This window comes from Malurus melanocephalus, unplaced genomic scaffold, assembly GCF_030028575.1.
Source record: "Malurus melanocephalus ecotype Western Australia unplaced genomic scaffold, MMel_1.1 scaffold_13, whole genome shotgun sequence".
Taxonomy (NCBI): domain Eukaryota; kingdom Metazoa; phylum Chordata; class Aves; order Passeriformes; family Maluridae; genus Malurus; species Malurus melanocephalus.
In genome coordinates, this window is record NW_026623245.1 from 34,174 (window position 1) to 52,644 (window position 18,471).

The following is an 18,471-nucleotide window of genomic DNA, read 5'->3' on the forward strand; positions in this document are numbered from 1 at the left end:
ATTTATAAGCTCACTTAATTAAAGACAACAGTTAAGCTGATTCACACAAGGCTAAAGGCTACTCTACAAATATTCTGGTTTGGTTTCTTTTCATAGCGGACACATGAAACTATACATGAAAAGACAGCTCACATTTTGCAGTAGTAGATGCATACAACACCTTTAACTATGCACACCAAGTTCAAGTGCTTAATCAGGACACTGGCCTGCTGCCCTGCCTTTGCCACAGGGACAGCTTGCCTGCAGATATAGACATGTAGCAACACATAAAGAGACTCCGTGTGCAGTCCCACATGGAAAACCTATGCTACACCAGCAAGTTGCAGCTGCAGCCTCTGCACTTATCCCAGCAAAGTGTCAGCATGTTTGTGCAACTGAGTCAATAGAAAAGAGCATTGGTTCCTGAAGGTATGAAGATTGAAACCAGATGTGCCCTTGAAGGCAGCAATCATGCTGAAATAAGGGCAGAATACCAGAGGAGGGGGATTTAGCTGTAATTTGCCGACCTTGACATGGTCCCTTTTCCCACAGTGTGTCAAAAATGGGGGCAACTGAGCAATGACACCTGGGCCCAAGAGCATGAATGCCAGGCATCCACAACAGGTCCACATCAAACAGCTGTGTCCTGCCTGCGGGGCAGAAGACAGGAAATAGCCCATGGTGACAGGCCACTGCCAGAGAATGTATATAGGCACGTTTCTCTACATAGTCATGCCATGTTGCTGGTGTTCCCAGCTTCMTGACTTCACATCCTGCCTGCAGATCTCTCAGCAGACCGGCCAGTTCCTGGCACGTGGCTGCTGCAAACATGCATGATGTAAACACTGCTGCAGGTGAAACACAAGGGAGACTGAGAGGCAATCTTATGTTCAGCACATGAAACTTCACAGGTTAGCAACGGTCTTGAAATCTTTACCAAAAGCTCTTCCTGATGTAGTTTGCTGGGCTACATGCTGTTGACCTTGTTGTGCAGCTCTCCTGCTGAGCCTACTGCACAACAGAGCTCTGACAAGGGATACAACTCTCTGTGTTCACACACCACAAGGTTCTGTGCCTACACGTTCCTCAAAGAAAACTCACACTTAATGGGAAGGGCTGTTGGGAGCTTTTAGGCCTCTCGTGAGTCTGTGTTGAAGGGCTTTCTGGTGTGCTGTTCTGCATGTGGACACCTAAAACTCCATCAAAATCTAAACACTGTTTCCTGATTTTAGCTCATAGAAATGCTCATCTTAATCTGGGGTATATCAGGTAATTGATCCCAAATACAGCAACCACAGAGACACTGATCCATCCATCTCCACCTCAGCTTTCAACTGCAGTAGCTAAAGAAAAAACACACACAATGCAGAAACTGTTCAAGAGTGAGATTAATTCTGCAGCAAGTAGGCCACAGTGCTCTGGGTACCAAGGATCAAGTGTGGTTAGCCTGGAGAGCTTGATCAACATTACTGTTATCAATCCCTCTGGAGAAACTCACCTAATTTTACTTTAGTCTTCCATGCATCACTGGGAGACTGTCTTCATTACACTCTATCCCAATCATACCTTTTACTTTCTTTTTGCCAATTAAACATTGACCTCAATAATACCATATTCACCTCTATTCCCATGATAATCCATACTTTCACCACATTACCTAAACTTGCAGACAAAYAGTGCAGAAGTAATTTATCTCCTCTCTAAAGGAAACCCTTTAATTGCATTGCTACTGCAGCAAATCAAAATGCAAAGCACTGCAATACATCCCCATGAATGGCTTTACTGCCAAGACCCACCAAACAGTTCAAGAGATCCTCATACTAACACTGATTTAGAGAGGATCCTTTTCAAAAACAAGGATGATTAAAAAAATCTACTGCAACAAAGACTGCTGACAATCAACCTTCCCTTCCTGGAGAAGGAAATGARGCCACTCAGCACTTTGCTCAATGTGGAGTTGCTCAATGATTCATCTGGGTGGTGCCCAGTTTCAAAGTTTCAAATCTCACCAGGCTTTGCATCCATCTCCTTTGACCTCAAGGCATGTTTTACAATGAGCCTGTGTTTGGCTGCAGCAGCCAAGCGATGCAAGGACATGTCCTTGCATTGTCTTTTGGTATTCAAAAAATTTCACCTAACCCATGCCCGTGGATATTTTCTGCAGATCCTATATATGTACTCTCATTTTCTTAATATGCCACTTTGTTGAGGTGCTGATTTCAAAATTCACCATTTTAAGTTTGTATGTCAATCTGAATAGAAGTTTTATTAACAGGGAACTTCAGTTCCTACACTCAGCATGAGGTCATGGAGCAGAAGCTTCACCAACCTCCGTGTGGGRATTCTAAGATTTGCTTTGCCCCAGGGCTGCCCAGAGAGGGGAGRGGAGAAGAAAGAAGGAAACAGCACTAACCAAAATATCATGGAAGGTGCAGAAGGAAGGAAGAACACCACTTGGGTGAGAACAAGGTCTGCTCCTCCCAAATAAGAGCAGGTGCTTGTCTAAATGAAACTTGTATCATCACTAACCAATATGAACTACATACTGGTACAGACTATTTCGTCAAGGTTACAGGACCACTACAGGGAAGGACATCTATGTGGAGAACTACTTACTCAGTCCAAGCTGAGCAATCTCTTCAAGCTCAGCCTCTGTCTTTGCTGCAGTAATTGCATGAGGCAACTTCAGTGTGAATGGGAGGACATCCCTATTTCCAAAAAGAAAAAAAACATTATAGTTTTCAGCAACATCCACAGCTTTAAGAGCTTTTTTTTTAACACTGGCAGTGGCTGATCTTTGATTATTTTCTTCTTGAGCTGTGGCAGGTAGCARGACCCTTAAACATAATTAAACATTACCAACCACAGGGCTCCTTTACCTTGCAGAGTGAAGTGCAAATGACAATCAAGTGCCCAGGACTTTGCCTAGGATCATTCCCACAGAGCCATCCAGKATCTTCTGCCTTTCCAACAGAACCTTTTACACCTGTTCTTCTACAAGCAGATCAGTAAGACGCAAAATTGTTATCTGCCCTTCACACTTCAACAAAACTTCTTACTTTCTGAATACACTGTTGACTACTATTCAGAATAAAAAGTTTAATGAGTAGTTGCACAGCCACTCTAAAAATTTCTAAGCTAGGGGTGTTTTTCTATTACTCTATTCTAGGCTGAAAACACTTCATTTAAGAACATTTTTGTAATTTATTCTCCTATGCGGTTTCACTTCATTGCATACCAGACATTCAACAGATATTGTAAAAGGGAGGTGAATGCATAAAAAACAACGTAAGCCAAATGCAGTGTAGAAAGCTTTTAGACGAGATTTTGAGGGACAAAACCAAGTAACTGTATGTGCATTGTACAATCACTGCCATCAACCAACACTATACCTCTTACCTGCACAATACCCATACCCAGGTACCAATACCCTCAAGCAACATCGGTAGTAGAAGTACCCAAGGAAAAAGACTAAATGAGAATCCTACACAACTGGTGTCAGTATGAATTTTGATTTTAAGGCTGTGAACAAGCCAACCATCTGCTGTAGCACAGACACATAGTGGGTCTTYATCACATAAATATTCTCTATGCTGTACATTATCTTTTTGAAAAAACACGATCTCAGAATTTCACTCACACTCGAATCAAGCATATGCAGGAGACTTACACAGTAGCTAGAAGATATATGAAAGGCTTTTTCAACATAGTACCACAGACAATCTAGAGTCCAGATCATCATCATGGTCTCACKTGAAAGGCAGGTTAAGCCTTGACTCCTCATAAAAACCATTTGGGTACCTCCTGCAAGAAATTCCCTCTGGTTTTAGAAAATCTTGGATTTCCTGTGATGTACAAAACGGTACTGTCTCTTTTTCACAACAGYGATCTATCTGCCTCCCTAAGTCTATGCAACACACCTTTGGCCCTTCAATGAAAGAAAATGGGTAGATTAATGCCAAGAAATCTCTATTTGCTGCATGATCCTATAGGTATTTAGAGAGCATTTACCAGAGCCTGGCAAATGGGCAGCACTGAAACATGAGCACCAGGTAAGGAATATCTCATTAATAAACTACTTTTAAATGCATTTTTTAGCTCATTTCTCATCTGAGAGCTGACCAATTACCCATGCAGTATCAATGCTGCTTTTAGCACGTGCATGTACAGCTCAGCTAAACAGAGGCTGTAGCAAAGGAGGTCTAAGATCCTTCTCCACCCCAAACTAAACCAGCAAGCGCAGCAACTTCAGAGCATCCCACACCAGAAATCACCATGGTCAGCACTAACTGACAGTCTTAATGCAGTAMAAGGACTGAGACCATCACAGCTGCCTCTCTCTACTTCCTTCCTTGAGAAAATGCGCATGTGTGTAGTTTGGTTGTGTCCTGTCTGTGCATATCTATAGGGCTCAAGGATCAGTATGGAAATTTTCACCAGTAAACTGCAGTCAAATTGAAAACAAAAGACTAAAAATACCAGCTGCTTTTTTTCAGCATACTACCTGGAAAACAAGTTTGGCAACCATGAACTGTAAAGCTGACAAGGCCATTTTTGTTCTTCACCATTTAAATTGMCATCTCTAAGTTGTCATACTCCACATATCTCACTTCTTTCCATTATGCTCCAAAAATTCTTTTTACCAGCAATTCCAAGAAATGGACATTGCAAGCTAGTTTATGGTTGTTTTTAAATGAGCTACAGAGAACTTAGAAAAGAATGACAAGATACCAGCTAAAGTAAAGTTCAGCTTGGAACCATTTCATGGTTGGATGGGTAAAATCACAGCAGCCTCCCAAAAATCAGTATGAAGTAAGACACAGACACTTGCTTCCAAGTCTCATCTCTTATTTCTTCCATTACCTTCAAAGGCTACCAAAGAATATTTGCAGATTGGCAACATAAATATCATGCTGAACCAAGACCTCTAAACTCCTTTTCTCAAGACAATCTAGAAGACATGACATGAAACATAACACGATCTTACCTGCTAATACAGTAGAAAGCAATGAGTCTGAACAAATCAGCAAAACTTATTCCAGACCCCTCCAAGGAAAACGCTGCAAAGAAAGTTACAAGAAAGAATCACACATTAATCCACTATCTCTATAAAAAYTTATTAAAACACATCTTAGATTTTTGCATGAAGCCAGTAAGCTTTCACCATCTAACTAGCTACTGTTTGGTTAAGAGAAAACAACTCTGTAGATGAGTACATATCTCTGCTGAAGGCATTTTCAAGAATTATACTGATGATCTTGGTAGCTGGTTTGCTTTTGTATTCCAAGCATATGGTCTAATTCCTGTAAAACAGATTGTTAAGAGGACAGTGTTTTGCTAATAGACAACAAATCAGTAACTGAGGCTTTGTTTGAYCAGTGTACTAATATACCTAATTTTAAATCTCTTATTTCCTCCTCTTGAATTCCATTCTACTCACTTGTCTTCACCCCAGGTGTGTAGAACCTAAAGGGAGATAAATTTCCATTCACTCCAAGAAAACCTTTTAACCTGAAAACCCTTTAAAAACTCAGACAATTCTGTTGCATGTCATTGCCTTGCACAGGGGGAGAGGAAGATACGAGCAATGCCTTTCATTTTTCCTTACTTCATCCCATTTTTTCATATGATATAAATACTTGTTATTTTTAACTTGTATTAAAAAAACCTTGTTTTTGATATAAATACTTGTTCAGTAATAATGACAATCACCTCAGGCTCTCTCTGATGCCAGCAGCAAATCGCACCCCATGACTACAAGGATCAAGCAGAAGAAGCTCCTAGAGTGAAATGATCCAGATCTTTTGCCTCTGGACATGACTGAGACCAGAGCAGAAGGAAAAGTATTTGTGAAATATAATGGTGGTGGTACAACACTTTCCTGAGGTACTCAAATGCTGGTCTCTCGTGGCCTTGGGMAATTTCTACAAATGGGTGACCACAAAATCTGTGATTGCCTCAGCCCACCTCTGAGTTAGAAAAGCTGCACCATGGGGGCAAAATGTGGCTGGTGTGGTGCACACACAGACCCTGTTTCACTGGCAGAGGAATGCTTTTGGAAATCAGCTCCCAAGGAAACCACTTTCACTGCTGCACATGCTTCAGAGATCTGTGCTGCAAGAAGGCARWCTCCMAGGCTTGCTGGGGAAAGCCAAAAGGCACCTCAGCAAGCCCACCTTTGCAAGGGAATAGCAAACGCATAGTTTTGCCAGCTCTCCATGCCAACGTTTTAGTGCTACTGACTCTGAAGTCTTCTCAGGAACCACAAGCATGTCAGGTACCAACCTTTTATCCAAATTTTGCAACAAAGTACAGGTCAACCTGGCCATTTATGTGTCCAGAGAAAGGGATCTCTTTAAGAGAGGCACTAACAATGCAGACACTAAGCATCCTGGTCAGCTGGGAGYGGGCTCAGAGAAGAAAAGTGATCAGATCCTGGCCTACAATTAAAACGTCAGCTGTGACAAATAGCTATAACCATCAGTRAATATTTCCCCCTGGTGGAAAAATTTTTTTCATAAAAGACAATATTATTTTCTAGGGGGGAGAGAGGGAATTTATTAGTGTAACAAGCCTATAAATACAGCCTTAAACCACMCTTAGATCAACTATTATTGACAACTTTCTCTTCTCTTTGTCTTGCCTGTAACTGGAACCAAAATCAGACACWTATAATTAACTTGCTGCTGGGGGCAGGGGAGAGAGAGATAAAAAAGGAAAAACRAAAGTATAATTATGTCAGTTTACAAATGGAAATAGAAATTGACTACAGACCCTCTGTTTCAGGGAAATTTAACTGAAATTGTTGCTAATTTTCTCCAGTTTTCTCTTTCTTGTTAAAATGAAATATTTGCTCCACTTGCAGTTTCAGTGYCACACACACTCACCAGCTGCAGCTTCCTTTTTTCTTTCCTAAATCTCAAACTTATTTTTCACACCCTCCCTTCTAAAGATACAAGGGAATTATTGGTTCAAAACAATGTAGAGCACTAACATGTGCTCATTTCTACTAAAGAAAGAACAAATATWGTTTGAATTTAAAAAGAGAAATTATTGTTCTTGCAACAGAACAGTTCCTCAGTGTTGAAATCCATTTAGCCATTAAAGAAAAAAAAAACCCCACAACAACCCTTCCCACACCTAAATTGTAGACAGAGCTCATGACAAAGTTGCATCCAAGAACAGTCCCCTGAGTACAAGGAAATGCAAGAGCATTTCATTGAAAGCAGACAGGATTAAAGACTGTTTCTACAAAAGATATGTTAAGTTTCTAAGAGGGTAACTACTCCTAAAAAGAAATGGATCATGGATTCAGCAAGGTACACAATGGAAGCATTCCAGTTGCAGCAGCCTTTAATGTTTCTATATATCTGCCCTCCTCCAGGCAGAATATGCCTGACCCTCACCCAGAGCCCAYGTCAGAGAAAAGCACAGGCAGCCCACGACATTATGTGCATGATTGTGGGTAACCTGTGGGTTTCAGCAGTGTGAGTGCTCCTGCATCCTGCAGGGAAAAAGTACGTAACAGTTGAAAAGTATGTAACTCACAACTTACTGTATGTACTTTCTTTTATGGCAAATTCTTTCACGCAGGACCCACAGTCACCGGACAGACGCAGAGAGATGACTTTCTTCTGCAGCTTTGCAGATTTCCTAACCAGAAATATCTGTTGTGGAGAAGGGCAGAAGGACACTGCTTAAGCTTCATCACAGATGCCAGAATAAACACAGATCATACACAAAAGGCACCAGAACAACCTCACGGTGTCTGATCTAAAACATACTGGAATTTTACTTGGTCATTACTGTATTGAGTCGAACACCTTGGTGGAGAATGGCAGCAAAACGTTTGGGAAAAACATGTCCCTAAAGAATTGAGATGTAACTTCTTACCCCAGGAGGCTGGGCCTGTAAAATTTTCATGGCCTCAGCATCATTCAGACCAAGCTGCAGCCATACAGGGTGAGTATGGAGGAGCTTGTCCAATATGCTTAGCTTGTTGGATAGGCTGTCATATCCAGAGTCCCGRGGACAGCTTTTTACATCATTTTTCTCAGGAGAGACATTATCCATGTCCTTTATTAGACTGTGGAAAAATAAAAAAAAAGAAAAATTAATTAGATATGCTAACCTCCTATGAACAATCACTCAATTCAGCAAACAGAATTATCAGAAAGCTCATAGCACTGCTGGCACTCTGGGCTGGTATTTCTCCTACTGAGAATTCATGTATTTAGTATACACAAAAATTCTCAATTCAAAGCTAACTTGAAGATAAGCCTTAGCATTCTTCTATGAGGTTGCAGAAATCCAGCCATCACTTCAGACACAATGGTAAATGCAGATGTGATTGCCTGAACATTTCACTTGCCTTCACTATGCTAACACATGGAAAAACTTTTCTTCAAAGATATTTATGCAATTCAGACATTTTTATTCCCAAACCGATTGCAAATGCTGCAACCCACAGAAATCCTCCTTTCTTCTGCCTGCCAGAAAAATCTGTTCAATACTCTTGACAATGRAGAAAGTCACTTCTTGTTGTGATCACTGTACCAGACACAAGAACTGAGTCTGTTTGGAGGGATAATTTTCACAACAGAAGTCCACAAACCAGCATCACTTCATCTTATCCCCAGAATACTGTCTCTGATCCAGCAATTCTGCTGTCTTCACAGCTGCACATCCATCTTTGCTCCCCTCTGCTAAGAGGTCAGAGTGAGAGGAAGYGAGAAAGATGAGAAACCCAAGAAAGAAACAAGAAAAAAATGTTAAATCCCCAAATAACCCTCCCTAGGCACAGCTTCCTTAAAAAAAGTCATAAGTGGCAGTCACTTTTTATGGTACTTCTGCTAAGTTCTGTAAATATTTACATTTTTTTACACTTTGCCACAAAAGGTCCTTACCTCACATTTTGATACTACACTTCTGAGGCTCATAAACAAGTAAGGAATTCTATATTTATGCTTCAAATTCCTTTGSCTATGGATTGACTCCTATGTGAGAAATAAAAGCTAATCTAAGTGTGAATGTGGCAAAGTAACATAAGGTTAAAATTTATTTGGGGCAGGGCATCTAAAGTTACTGCTACATTCAGTAATGAAGTACAATTCTTGGAAGCTACAGATACTTGTTATTAAAAATCAAAATCAACAGAATACTCTCAGAACTCCTTTTGTCATGCAAAGCTTCACCATCATCCATATAATACAGAACACCCAGTAGAAGTGAACGTGTGTTGCTGGCTCAAATTCCTAATTTTTGAGCTAGAAGTAGATCCTGTGATTCTCCCCATGCTAGAAATCACTACRGAACAGTTACTCTGTTAACAGTTTTCTGATGACAATATTTAGGAACAGACAAAGAGCACCGTGCAAGCTCAACTGTCCTCAAAGAGGATGTGGTCCCCCTACAGACCTTTTCTGTTGCAGAAGAGGCCCTGGGCAGCAGAGGGCAACACAACTCCACCTCCCCACTGCACAGCGTGCAGCTCTTCTGAACTCCGTGCTTTGSACAGGACCTAAGCACCACCAACAGCATTTACCTTCTTCATTATGCCAGCTGCTGTACCCACAGCAAGTGGGCACAGAGTTCACAAGCACAGGAACACTGACGACTTAAAAACAAACAAACAAATAGTCCCTCCACCCCCCTTAAAAAAAACTACACCAAAGAAAATCAGCCGAACCAAATTAAAACTGACCAACCAAACAGAAAAAGCCAAACCACCAAACTGCTTTCTTCTAGTTTTACTCAGCAACTTGCAGCATCTTGGAGAGGGCAAGTAAGGAAAGTAAATGGGGTAGAGAACTTTGGGATATGATCAGAAAAGAACAGGCAAAATCATTTGACTTTTCGTTACCTGCATCAATTACCACTACCAGCATCTGCTTTTTTCCTCTTTCTGTTTGCCTATTTATGATGTGATGCTTTTCAGATTTGCAAAGCATCTCAAATGAAGATGATTTCACCCCCCTGCCCACAAGCATCAGAAGCTTTTACCAACTGTCAGTATGCCTTCAGGGGACACAGAAACAAGTTAGGTGCAGGAGGGAAGTACCATTTACACCAGTCTATGACAGGGCTCTATAAGTGCCTCAGTAGGAATGCTGGGTTCCCCTTTCAACCGGTCCCAGCAAAGCCTGGGAAAGTGCCAGTGTCGCAATGGATAAATCTCCAGAAAGTCAAATCATGAACCACAGAAGAATTTTCCTAAGCTGTACCTCCAGTAAATATTGCTCAGAAACTTCCCACTCACCCTCAGTGCCAGTTAGCTGGGAGCTGTGGCAAAGTGCAACTTATACACCAATGCTGGCTACAAGCTCAGACAGATATAAATTATTTCCATTCCTTAGTCAGGAGGTGAAAACTAAACATGCTGCAGGGTGAATATGTCCAAGAGAGAAAAGTTTTTTGCCTAGTAAAGAAAGCTACATCACATGCAAAAGAAGGTGTGCAACTGGTATGAGCTAGAATGCCGGGCACTGCGTGCTACCACAAAACCACCTAAAGCTGGCAAGAGTTGCCACAGGCATGTAGGGTCACAATGCTCCTCTTTGRTATGACTGGCTTCATGTTATTTATCACACACCCCCTAAACCATTATAAATCAGAAGAGTAACATGAATAGGGAGCTATCAGGTTTTTGGAACCTCTAGGTACTTACATGCAGAATACCTTCCACATCCTGAGATCCAAGGAGGAAACCCTCTGACCTACATACACAGGCACCTCCTTGCTGCAGCTGCTTTGCTCCCTCAAGAAACAAGTCAAAGATTAGGAGTATCTGATCATGACCAGAATTTCTGCCACTCCTAAACACTAATGGTTCAAACAATGCCAATGCAACTCAGCTAAATCAGCACTAAAATGTTATTGCAATCTGTGGTGAGATAAACTGGAATAGGCAATATGTAAAAAAAAAAAAACTTTTTCCTAATCCCAAATAATAAAGGAGGAAGCAGAGAGAAAGATCAGACTTGGTCAACTCTGGAAAGAGCACACTTTGGAAAAACCACACCTGGCAAACCAAAACCACATACAACCWACAAGAAGCCACTTCCCAAGGCCTGGGAGCAAATGCAGTAAAAACCCCATGGGTCTGTTGTGACAGACTATTTGCAGAGATCTAGCACTACTGAGCATCATATTCCCAGTTTGCTTTTTATTCTTAAAATCATTTAAATTAATAATCTGGGCATTAGACATACAGTCAAATGCTGACACATGGGAGTTTTTGAAATTTGTCATGTCTTAAGAGTTAAACTAAAATTATTTGGGACTGGGATGTGTGTAACTACTTTAGAAACAATTGCACAGAAAGAACAATCATCTGAATTCATGAACAACGATTTACTTCAAGTGTACAGAACAAGAATAAGAAATTGCTATAACCTAAATGATAGCAAAATATTCTGCATATTATGCAACAACTAAATTCCTCTCCTGGTTTTACTTTCAGGTTRGGGAATGTTTGGTTGGCTGCTTTGTGTTATTTGTTTGGGTTTTTTTACAGAGACTCCTGATAAAAGACAATCTRACCACGTCACATTAAACTCAAAACCAAAACACAAATCAGCCTTCATGGATGGTCTGCTTTAATACAAGGCTGGTACACTGGCTCCTCCCCAGTGGGAAAGGAGTTTCAACACTACTCACAATGAACTAAAGAAAACACATGATTCATGCAAGTTTCCTTAGATTTGAGAAAACCCATAAACASGTGGGAAATAAAGAGAGGTAACTGCCAAGATAAACAATGCTGTGCTGCATCCTGATTAGACTTAGCTCACAGTAAAAAAGACAAGGAACAGGTTGAAGCATGTAACCGGGATGATCCTTGCTCATGATCTGAACCTTGCTCCAATCCCACCAAAGTTAACCACCACACAGTTAACTCAGTTTGACTACCCACTGCAAAAGTGCCTGGATTTCTGTAAATTCTTTGATCTAACAGCTCTCAATCACCCCAGCCAGTCTATACAGATATACTGAACATCAGCTGGGAGGGGCATAAAGCCACTGGTAACTTGCTCCTGCATCCCATTACAGCTAAAAGAACAGGACAAGGTGGCTGGGAAAAAGGTTGTTGGATACTTGCCTACCTGTCAGCAATAACAGAAGTGATTCTTGATACAAGACACAAGACGGCTCTACTGAATTTAGTAACTGCTGCGGAAAAGGCAGTGGCATGAGGGCTGTGCAGTGCAGGACACRAGCCAGGGAGCAAAGCCCTGCCTCRCTKCTTTCCATGGTAACAGAGCAGGAAGGGGATAAGATGCTGCAGCTGCCACCACCAGCAAAGTGTCCCTGAACCATTCCAAAGGCACCAAGTGCCCCGAGAAGCCTTCCCTACAGAAGGACAGCAGGAAGCGTCGGCCCCCTCATGGATATTCACACAGATATGTGAATTTTTTTTGCCATCCTTTCTTTTTTTTTGACTGGCTTTTAYATATTTACAAACCAAAGTTGTAAGYCCTCGAATGACTCTCAATATTACTTGGGCCGTACATGATAAAAGGAGAGATGAGTCAAAAATAAAACTGGGGTGAGAAGTACAAATCTGAAAGTCACCACATAACCACAAAACACCCACACCACAACGTTAAGGCTGCAGACATGCAATTTCATGTCTTTATTTGCTTGAATTCAGCCAAAAGCTCTGCATCTGCTACCTTTCCAGAACTGTTCTGGGTGTCTGTGAATACCTGCAAAGGTGGAAAAAGAGCAAGAAAAATGGACATTCCATTGAGCTCAAATTTCCCTAAATGTAAATCCAAAGGTCTACATACCAACTTCTGAACAGCAGAATAAACAATAAGAAGATCAAACTATATTAATTGCTGAGCTTTAACATAACCACAAAGAAATAAAGTCATGACAGTAAACAGAGCCTTGTGAGGTATCTAGTTTAAACAAGAATTCTTGAAAACCTTTGTTGAAATTACTATAATCTTGCTCTGTAGCTCTATTTAACAAAAAAAAAGTAGCAGTGCACAAGTAAATTGCATAATTTATTCCAACTGTGACATAACTTCATCATTACATAGAAGCAAGCGGTTCAGAATTTTGTAGTCACAGGTTTGACCTTAGCTCATTTATTCCGACTTCATATTTCATATTATTAGCTCAAAGTGACAGAAAACAACTTATTTTGGATGGCTATTATTATTTTTCATGGAAATAGCATTATTCACTTTTTTATGTTTACGTTTATAATGTTTACTTATATATCTTAAACCAAAATATATTTTTCATTCAAGATTAACAAATTAAGATTAAAAATCCATTTAAAAAAACAATAAAAAGAAAACCCATGGTCTGTAGAATGTGGAGGTTTAGTTGACTGTTTCCAGCTAAGTGTTTCCATCATGATTTAAGAACCAGTAGACCTTAGCCTTTCATGCATGTGATGTATTAAAAGACACAATAAGCCTTTTCTAAACTGAAAATTAGCTGATGATCTCTGAAGTTCATTAGCTGAATTCACCAAAATGAAGAAAGTATCCTTTCTGTCCCTGTAAAAGAACTGTGCTCTCAAAAGCTTTAAAATTCRTATAATGTTCAGACAGGGCCATAGCCAAGGACTTTCACTAGTCGAACTATCTTAATAGTCTTTACCACTTAGGCAACAAAGATGCTATTTAATTTTTCTTTTAATAATCTACATATGCTTTGTAAAAAGTTCTAGCAGATTTCAATAGAATTCATAGGAAGAAAATGAGCTAAAAATCTTGGGTATCATTCTAAATAACCATTTTCAACTCCATTAACTCACTGCTAGAAGAACAAAGCCCACCAGCTTCAGAGATGGCCAAGACCAGCAGTCAGATAAAACATAATGCCTATATTGGTTGTTTTCCTMTTGCAACAAATATTTCAGATAAATACAAAAATGTGTTCTCTTGTTAATAAAATGATTAAAATATTGATTATCCTCCAGATGTTAATTAAGCAGACATTACTAATCAAGCAAAGCCAAAATACTGGGGTCCCACTCTGCCCACTTAAAGGTACGAGCTTAATGCTACTATTTTTTTTTCATGTGCAAGTTACTCACATGTAAATTAACTTAAACACATAACCCACATATGTATCAGCTCATAGCAGTCAATATTATACTTCCTAACCTGAGAACATAAATAAATCATGTTACTGTATCTTGAATCTTCAAAGAGCCACTTGAAGCAATGGACTTTGCCTTTACAGCATGAAAGCAAAGCTCTGCCACAGACAATGGTAATAATGTTMGTTTCCTGCTTTACAGATTCATCAGTATCCAAGTTTTTTAACAAGGAAGTAGAAGTGAAGCTCAGTTGCAATTAAAAGATAATAAGGCAAATATACCAAAGAACTGAATCTCTGGGCACTYCTGCACAAAGGCAAATTCCTTGGATCAAGAGCAAGATTATCTATACCTCCTATGCTGCCGGGGAGAAAAGTGCTAGGACATAATCCACCCAAGAAGACAGATAATGAAAACATTCCTGTCATGGTAGACCCTCCAGAGCTATGAAAATAAACATTTTAATCACCTTTGCCAATCAGCAGATTCATCTTCCACTGGGAGATCTGTCTGTACCATCTCCTGTTTCAGTTCTCCGATTTCTGAGGCAATTGTGTCAATGAGCTAGAAAGGGACAAAAATAGTATGACATCAAGTGAGTGGAAGAGGCGTGGAAAAGAAGCTGGTGCAAGTCTAGTCACCAGAGATTACAAACTTTTATTTTTTTGTAAAATCGCATCCTATTTGGACTTCCCCTTACAACGGAACAAGTAAGGGCTGGGGCCACACATAATGGAGGAAGAATAATTCCTGTTTTGTGTCAGTACAAAACCCTCCAGATTGGCTAGCTTTTTTATTTAAATGGATTAAATGTGCAGCCTTTATGTATTATAAAACATCTTATAAGAACTAAATTGTTCAACTGTGTGTAGCATTTACCTTCTCAAATTAAAAAAAAAAAAAAAAAAAAAAAAAAAAAACCCAAAACTAGAAGAATTCCACCTGCAAGAGCTCTATTCCAGAAGGGACACTAAGCCAGCATTACAATACCATGGAGGATGAAAAGCAACAAAGAAAGAAGGGAATGGGTTTCACATTAGGTTTTGGACTCCACTTGAACACAACAATTCAATAAAAAAAGAACTGCCTTGCCACCCTTCAGCTCAGGTGGAACACCATCCTAATTCTGGGTACGGGGGCAAAAACTCATTTTAAGGTGAGCAAGATTAGCACTCAGGTTGTATCCCGAGAAATGCAGAATTTGCTGGCCAGAGTTCTGCGAAACATTGTATTGAGAAAAACCAACCATGAAATCTGCAAAGCATGCTCTCTTTAAYACTTCTTTGTAGGCAATGCATTAAGTTCGCACAGCCTATAAACCTAGCAGGGTTCCCTTTCTCCTGCTGGGAGGGAATTTAATGAAACATTTGCAGTGATGCAGCGATCCCTGCATCACCCTGCACATTGCAGCAAACAAAAACCCAGGCCCATGAAGCAAAAACAGCTTTGCAGTCCAAGTCACAACAGTCTTCACAGTCACCCACAAGGTATGAGCCTGAGTCCCACTCAGGGCAGGCAACACAGTACAGCAGCATTTTCAAAGAATTGCAGGCAACATCTTCCTAAATTGTTATATTGGAAGTTTTCCCCCACCTCAGGAATTCACACTCTCCTTTCTGTGCAGTATTATTCCAATCASTACAAAACAACTTTTGGTCTCTGCTTACAACTGGCCAACTTCAACAAATAAACCTTATGTAAGAATAAATTACCATTACCCACACCATTAGGGCTTCTTTCTGTCCATGTCATAGCTTCCAGTATTGGAAATGATACAAAGTTTAAAAACTTTGTATATAACTTGAGTGAGGGGTTTTGTTGGCCTTTGCCCAGGGAGGAAGAAATTGAAGTTTCTTTTCACAGGACTGTTTCATCACTTGAGGCCTGATGAGTTTAGCATCTCAACAGACTGGGAGTAGCACAGAAGAAACAAAAAAGATAACGACTATTAACAAAAATCAACTCCAAACATCACCCCTGGCATGGACAGAGACATCTGGTCTGGGWAAAGATAAGAGAACAAAGAATGTGAAGCCAATTAACATCAAAGGTGAAGGGATCAATAACCAATAGGAAACCAAATAMTAAGAACTGTGTAACTTGGGACCAATGAACATTGAACCAATTAATTCCTCTGGGTTTTGACTCTATGTGAAAAATCTAGCAAAGAGTTACGTGTGATGGAATGATTTTCTCTGCACAATCTGGGCAATGTGTGGATGAAATTATTTCTGTTGCACATCCTGGCCAGAATAATGCAATGCCTTAATTCTCTAATGCTAAAAGTTGTAATTGGAGAGTTTTGGTTTTTCCTGTAGTTTCAGCGACACCAGCCATATGTACCATTGGCATTGCAAGGACCTTCCACCTGCTGACTCTCAAACACCCCTGAGTCACTGCAGCCATTGTTAGCAATACCTCCCTGGCCATGAGAAGGGGCAGCCAGAGGAACCCACATCATCCTCAGGGAGCAGCCAGAGGAACCCACATCATCCTCAGGGAGCAGCCAGAGGAACCCACATCATCCTCAGGGAGCAGCCAGAGGAACCCACATCATCCTCAGGGAGCAGCCAGAGGAACCCAGGCTGTCCTGACGGAGCGGCCTCTCCGCACCCCTGGAACAGATGAGTGCTGCTGAGCACAGGTCACTTCATCCCTCCGTTTTGGGCAAGGGATGAATCCAGCCCCCACAATGGCTTTGCATGGTGAAAAATMCACATGACACTGCTGCCCAGTGGGCCTCACTAGAAAGCCATTACACCCCCAATGAATGGTGTCTTACCATGGCTCCGGGCAGCAGTGTCCCCTCAGAGTGGGGSATTAAGATTGGCAGAGCAGCCTTTGCACTGAATTAGCAGTGTAATTCTACCTCCACTGCCACATGCACTGTCAGCCTGTCCAAGCTCCGTCTGCAGGGCCCAGGGAGAGCACTGAAACCAGAGAAATTACTCCAGCTCCTTCCATTTCATGGAATATGGTAAAACCTAGTGCTCACACAAGCACCTTAAAGACAGTCAATCTCAGAATAATCAAGAAGGAACTGGCCATCCAGTAGTCTTCAAGGGACTATTCTCAAACCACTGGAAAGGGATTAACTCAGCYCTGCATGGCACAGATGCTGTGTCTCTTTCAGCAGCTTTTCCTTCAAACACCAGCTGCTTAAGATTCAAGCAGTGCCAAGACAGACAGCTTGGCAATTTCCTGGCCATCCACACAGAGAGGCTGACCAGGAACAAGGGGAGGGTGAGGCAATGCAGCAGCCAGCTCTGGGCATGTATTTTCCCTGGTGGGGAGCAAGGCTCCCCGGASTGGTGGTCAGCAGAGCCAATTATGGGCCATCAGAAGGGGTGAATTTATGCATTACCAGCAAAGCACACCTGCAAAGCTGCTTCAGCTGGTTGAGTGTGTGAAAAGTGATCTGCTCCTGCCCATGAATCAGCTTTGCACAAGGAGCTCTTCTTCATGGGCAGCATTACCTTAAGTCTTTGCATTCATAAAACCAACTGTGGCAATAAAGAGCTATCACATACCACCATGTACTCCACTAGATCTAAAACACTGATCTCTAGGAAGAAGCCCTCCTTTTTTTCTAAAATAAACTAAATAATATTTTCTGCAATTTCCAACTAATTTTCCTTAAATTCTCTTTAATGACAAAAKTAAGTTGCTCTTCTCTTGATTTAAAAAAGGGAAGTCTTACAGAGTTGCATCATTTGTGTATCCTTGCAATTACCTGACACATACTGTTACAACAGCATTTTTCTATCAAATAACATCAGGTGTACTCATGATTTTATGACAACATTTCCCAGTACTTAGGATCAGTAAAACTTCTGGTGATTATACAGTGCATGTGATGCACGTGTGACTAGCATTACACAAGATGAGCTCTTAATAACATGTTTCTACAGAGTGCAGGAAGGATCCTAGGTGTGTACTATTATTARCTCCAGCCCAGAGGAAACAAGCAGTAGAAGAAGGTTCTGCCTTTTTTAGTGCAAGGCTAAGAATACTGGARTTCTTCAAAGAGACTTCTCTGTTTGCAACAAGTGTGATACCTCTTGGGCAGGAAATAATAGGAAAACTCAACCCTTTTTTTCAACAGACTAGAAATCATGGTAAGAGGCAGTTTCCAAAGGAAAATACAACTGAAGTGGATGGATACACTTGTCAGAGGCCACTTCTGGTGTGAAACAGCACACATGAGCCCAAAGACTTAAAAAGTAATCAGAAGAAATCTGTTTTGGACCCTCTAGATCTGTGAAATAGTTATTACCCTGCTATGCTATAGAAAGAGGAGGTGTACCTGAAAAATACACTTAGAAGAATGACATCTTCTCAGGTGGTTAATTATTTAGTACTGCTTTAAAAATAAAATTAAAATGAGATCTTATGTAACATGATAAAATAGCTGTTTTTGTGTTTAA

At 40.7% G+C, this 18,471-nt stretch overlaps 1 protein-coding gene across 5 annotated transcripts in view; it reads right to left on the minus strand.

Moving 5' to 3' along the window:
• RIN2 (Ras and Rab interactor 2) overlaps positions 1 to 18,471 on the minus strand; it is a 65,594-nt gene that overhangs the window by 21,051 nt on the left and 26,072 nt on the right. For 4 of the 5 annotated variants that reach the window (XM_057381600.1, XM_057381608.1, XM_057381593.1 and 1 more), the window contains exons 3-7: positions 14,514 to 14,608; positions 7,873 to 8,065; positions 7,535 to 7,646; positions 4,967 to 5,039; positions 2,596 to 2,687 (exon numbers count right to left, since the gene is read on the minus strand). In XM_057381600.1, the coding sequence (XP_057237583.1) occupies positions 2,596 to 2,687; positions 4,967 to 5,039; positions 7,535 to 7,646; positions 7,873 to 8,065; positions 14,514 to 14,608 (565 nt within the window). The remainder of the gene's footprint in view (positions 1 to 2,595; positions 2,688 to 4,966; positions 5,040 to 7,534; positions 7,647 to 7,872; positions 8,066 to 14,513; positions 14,609 to 18,471) is intronic. The other variant, XM_057381616.1, reaches the window with a different exon arrangement.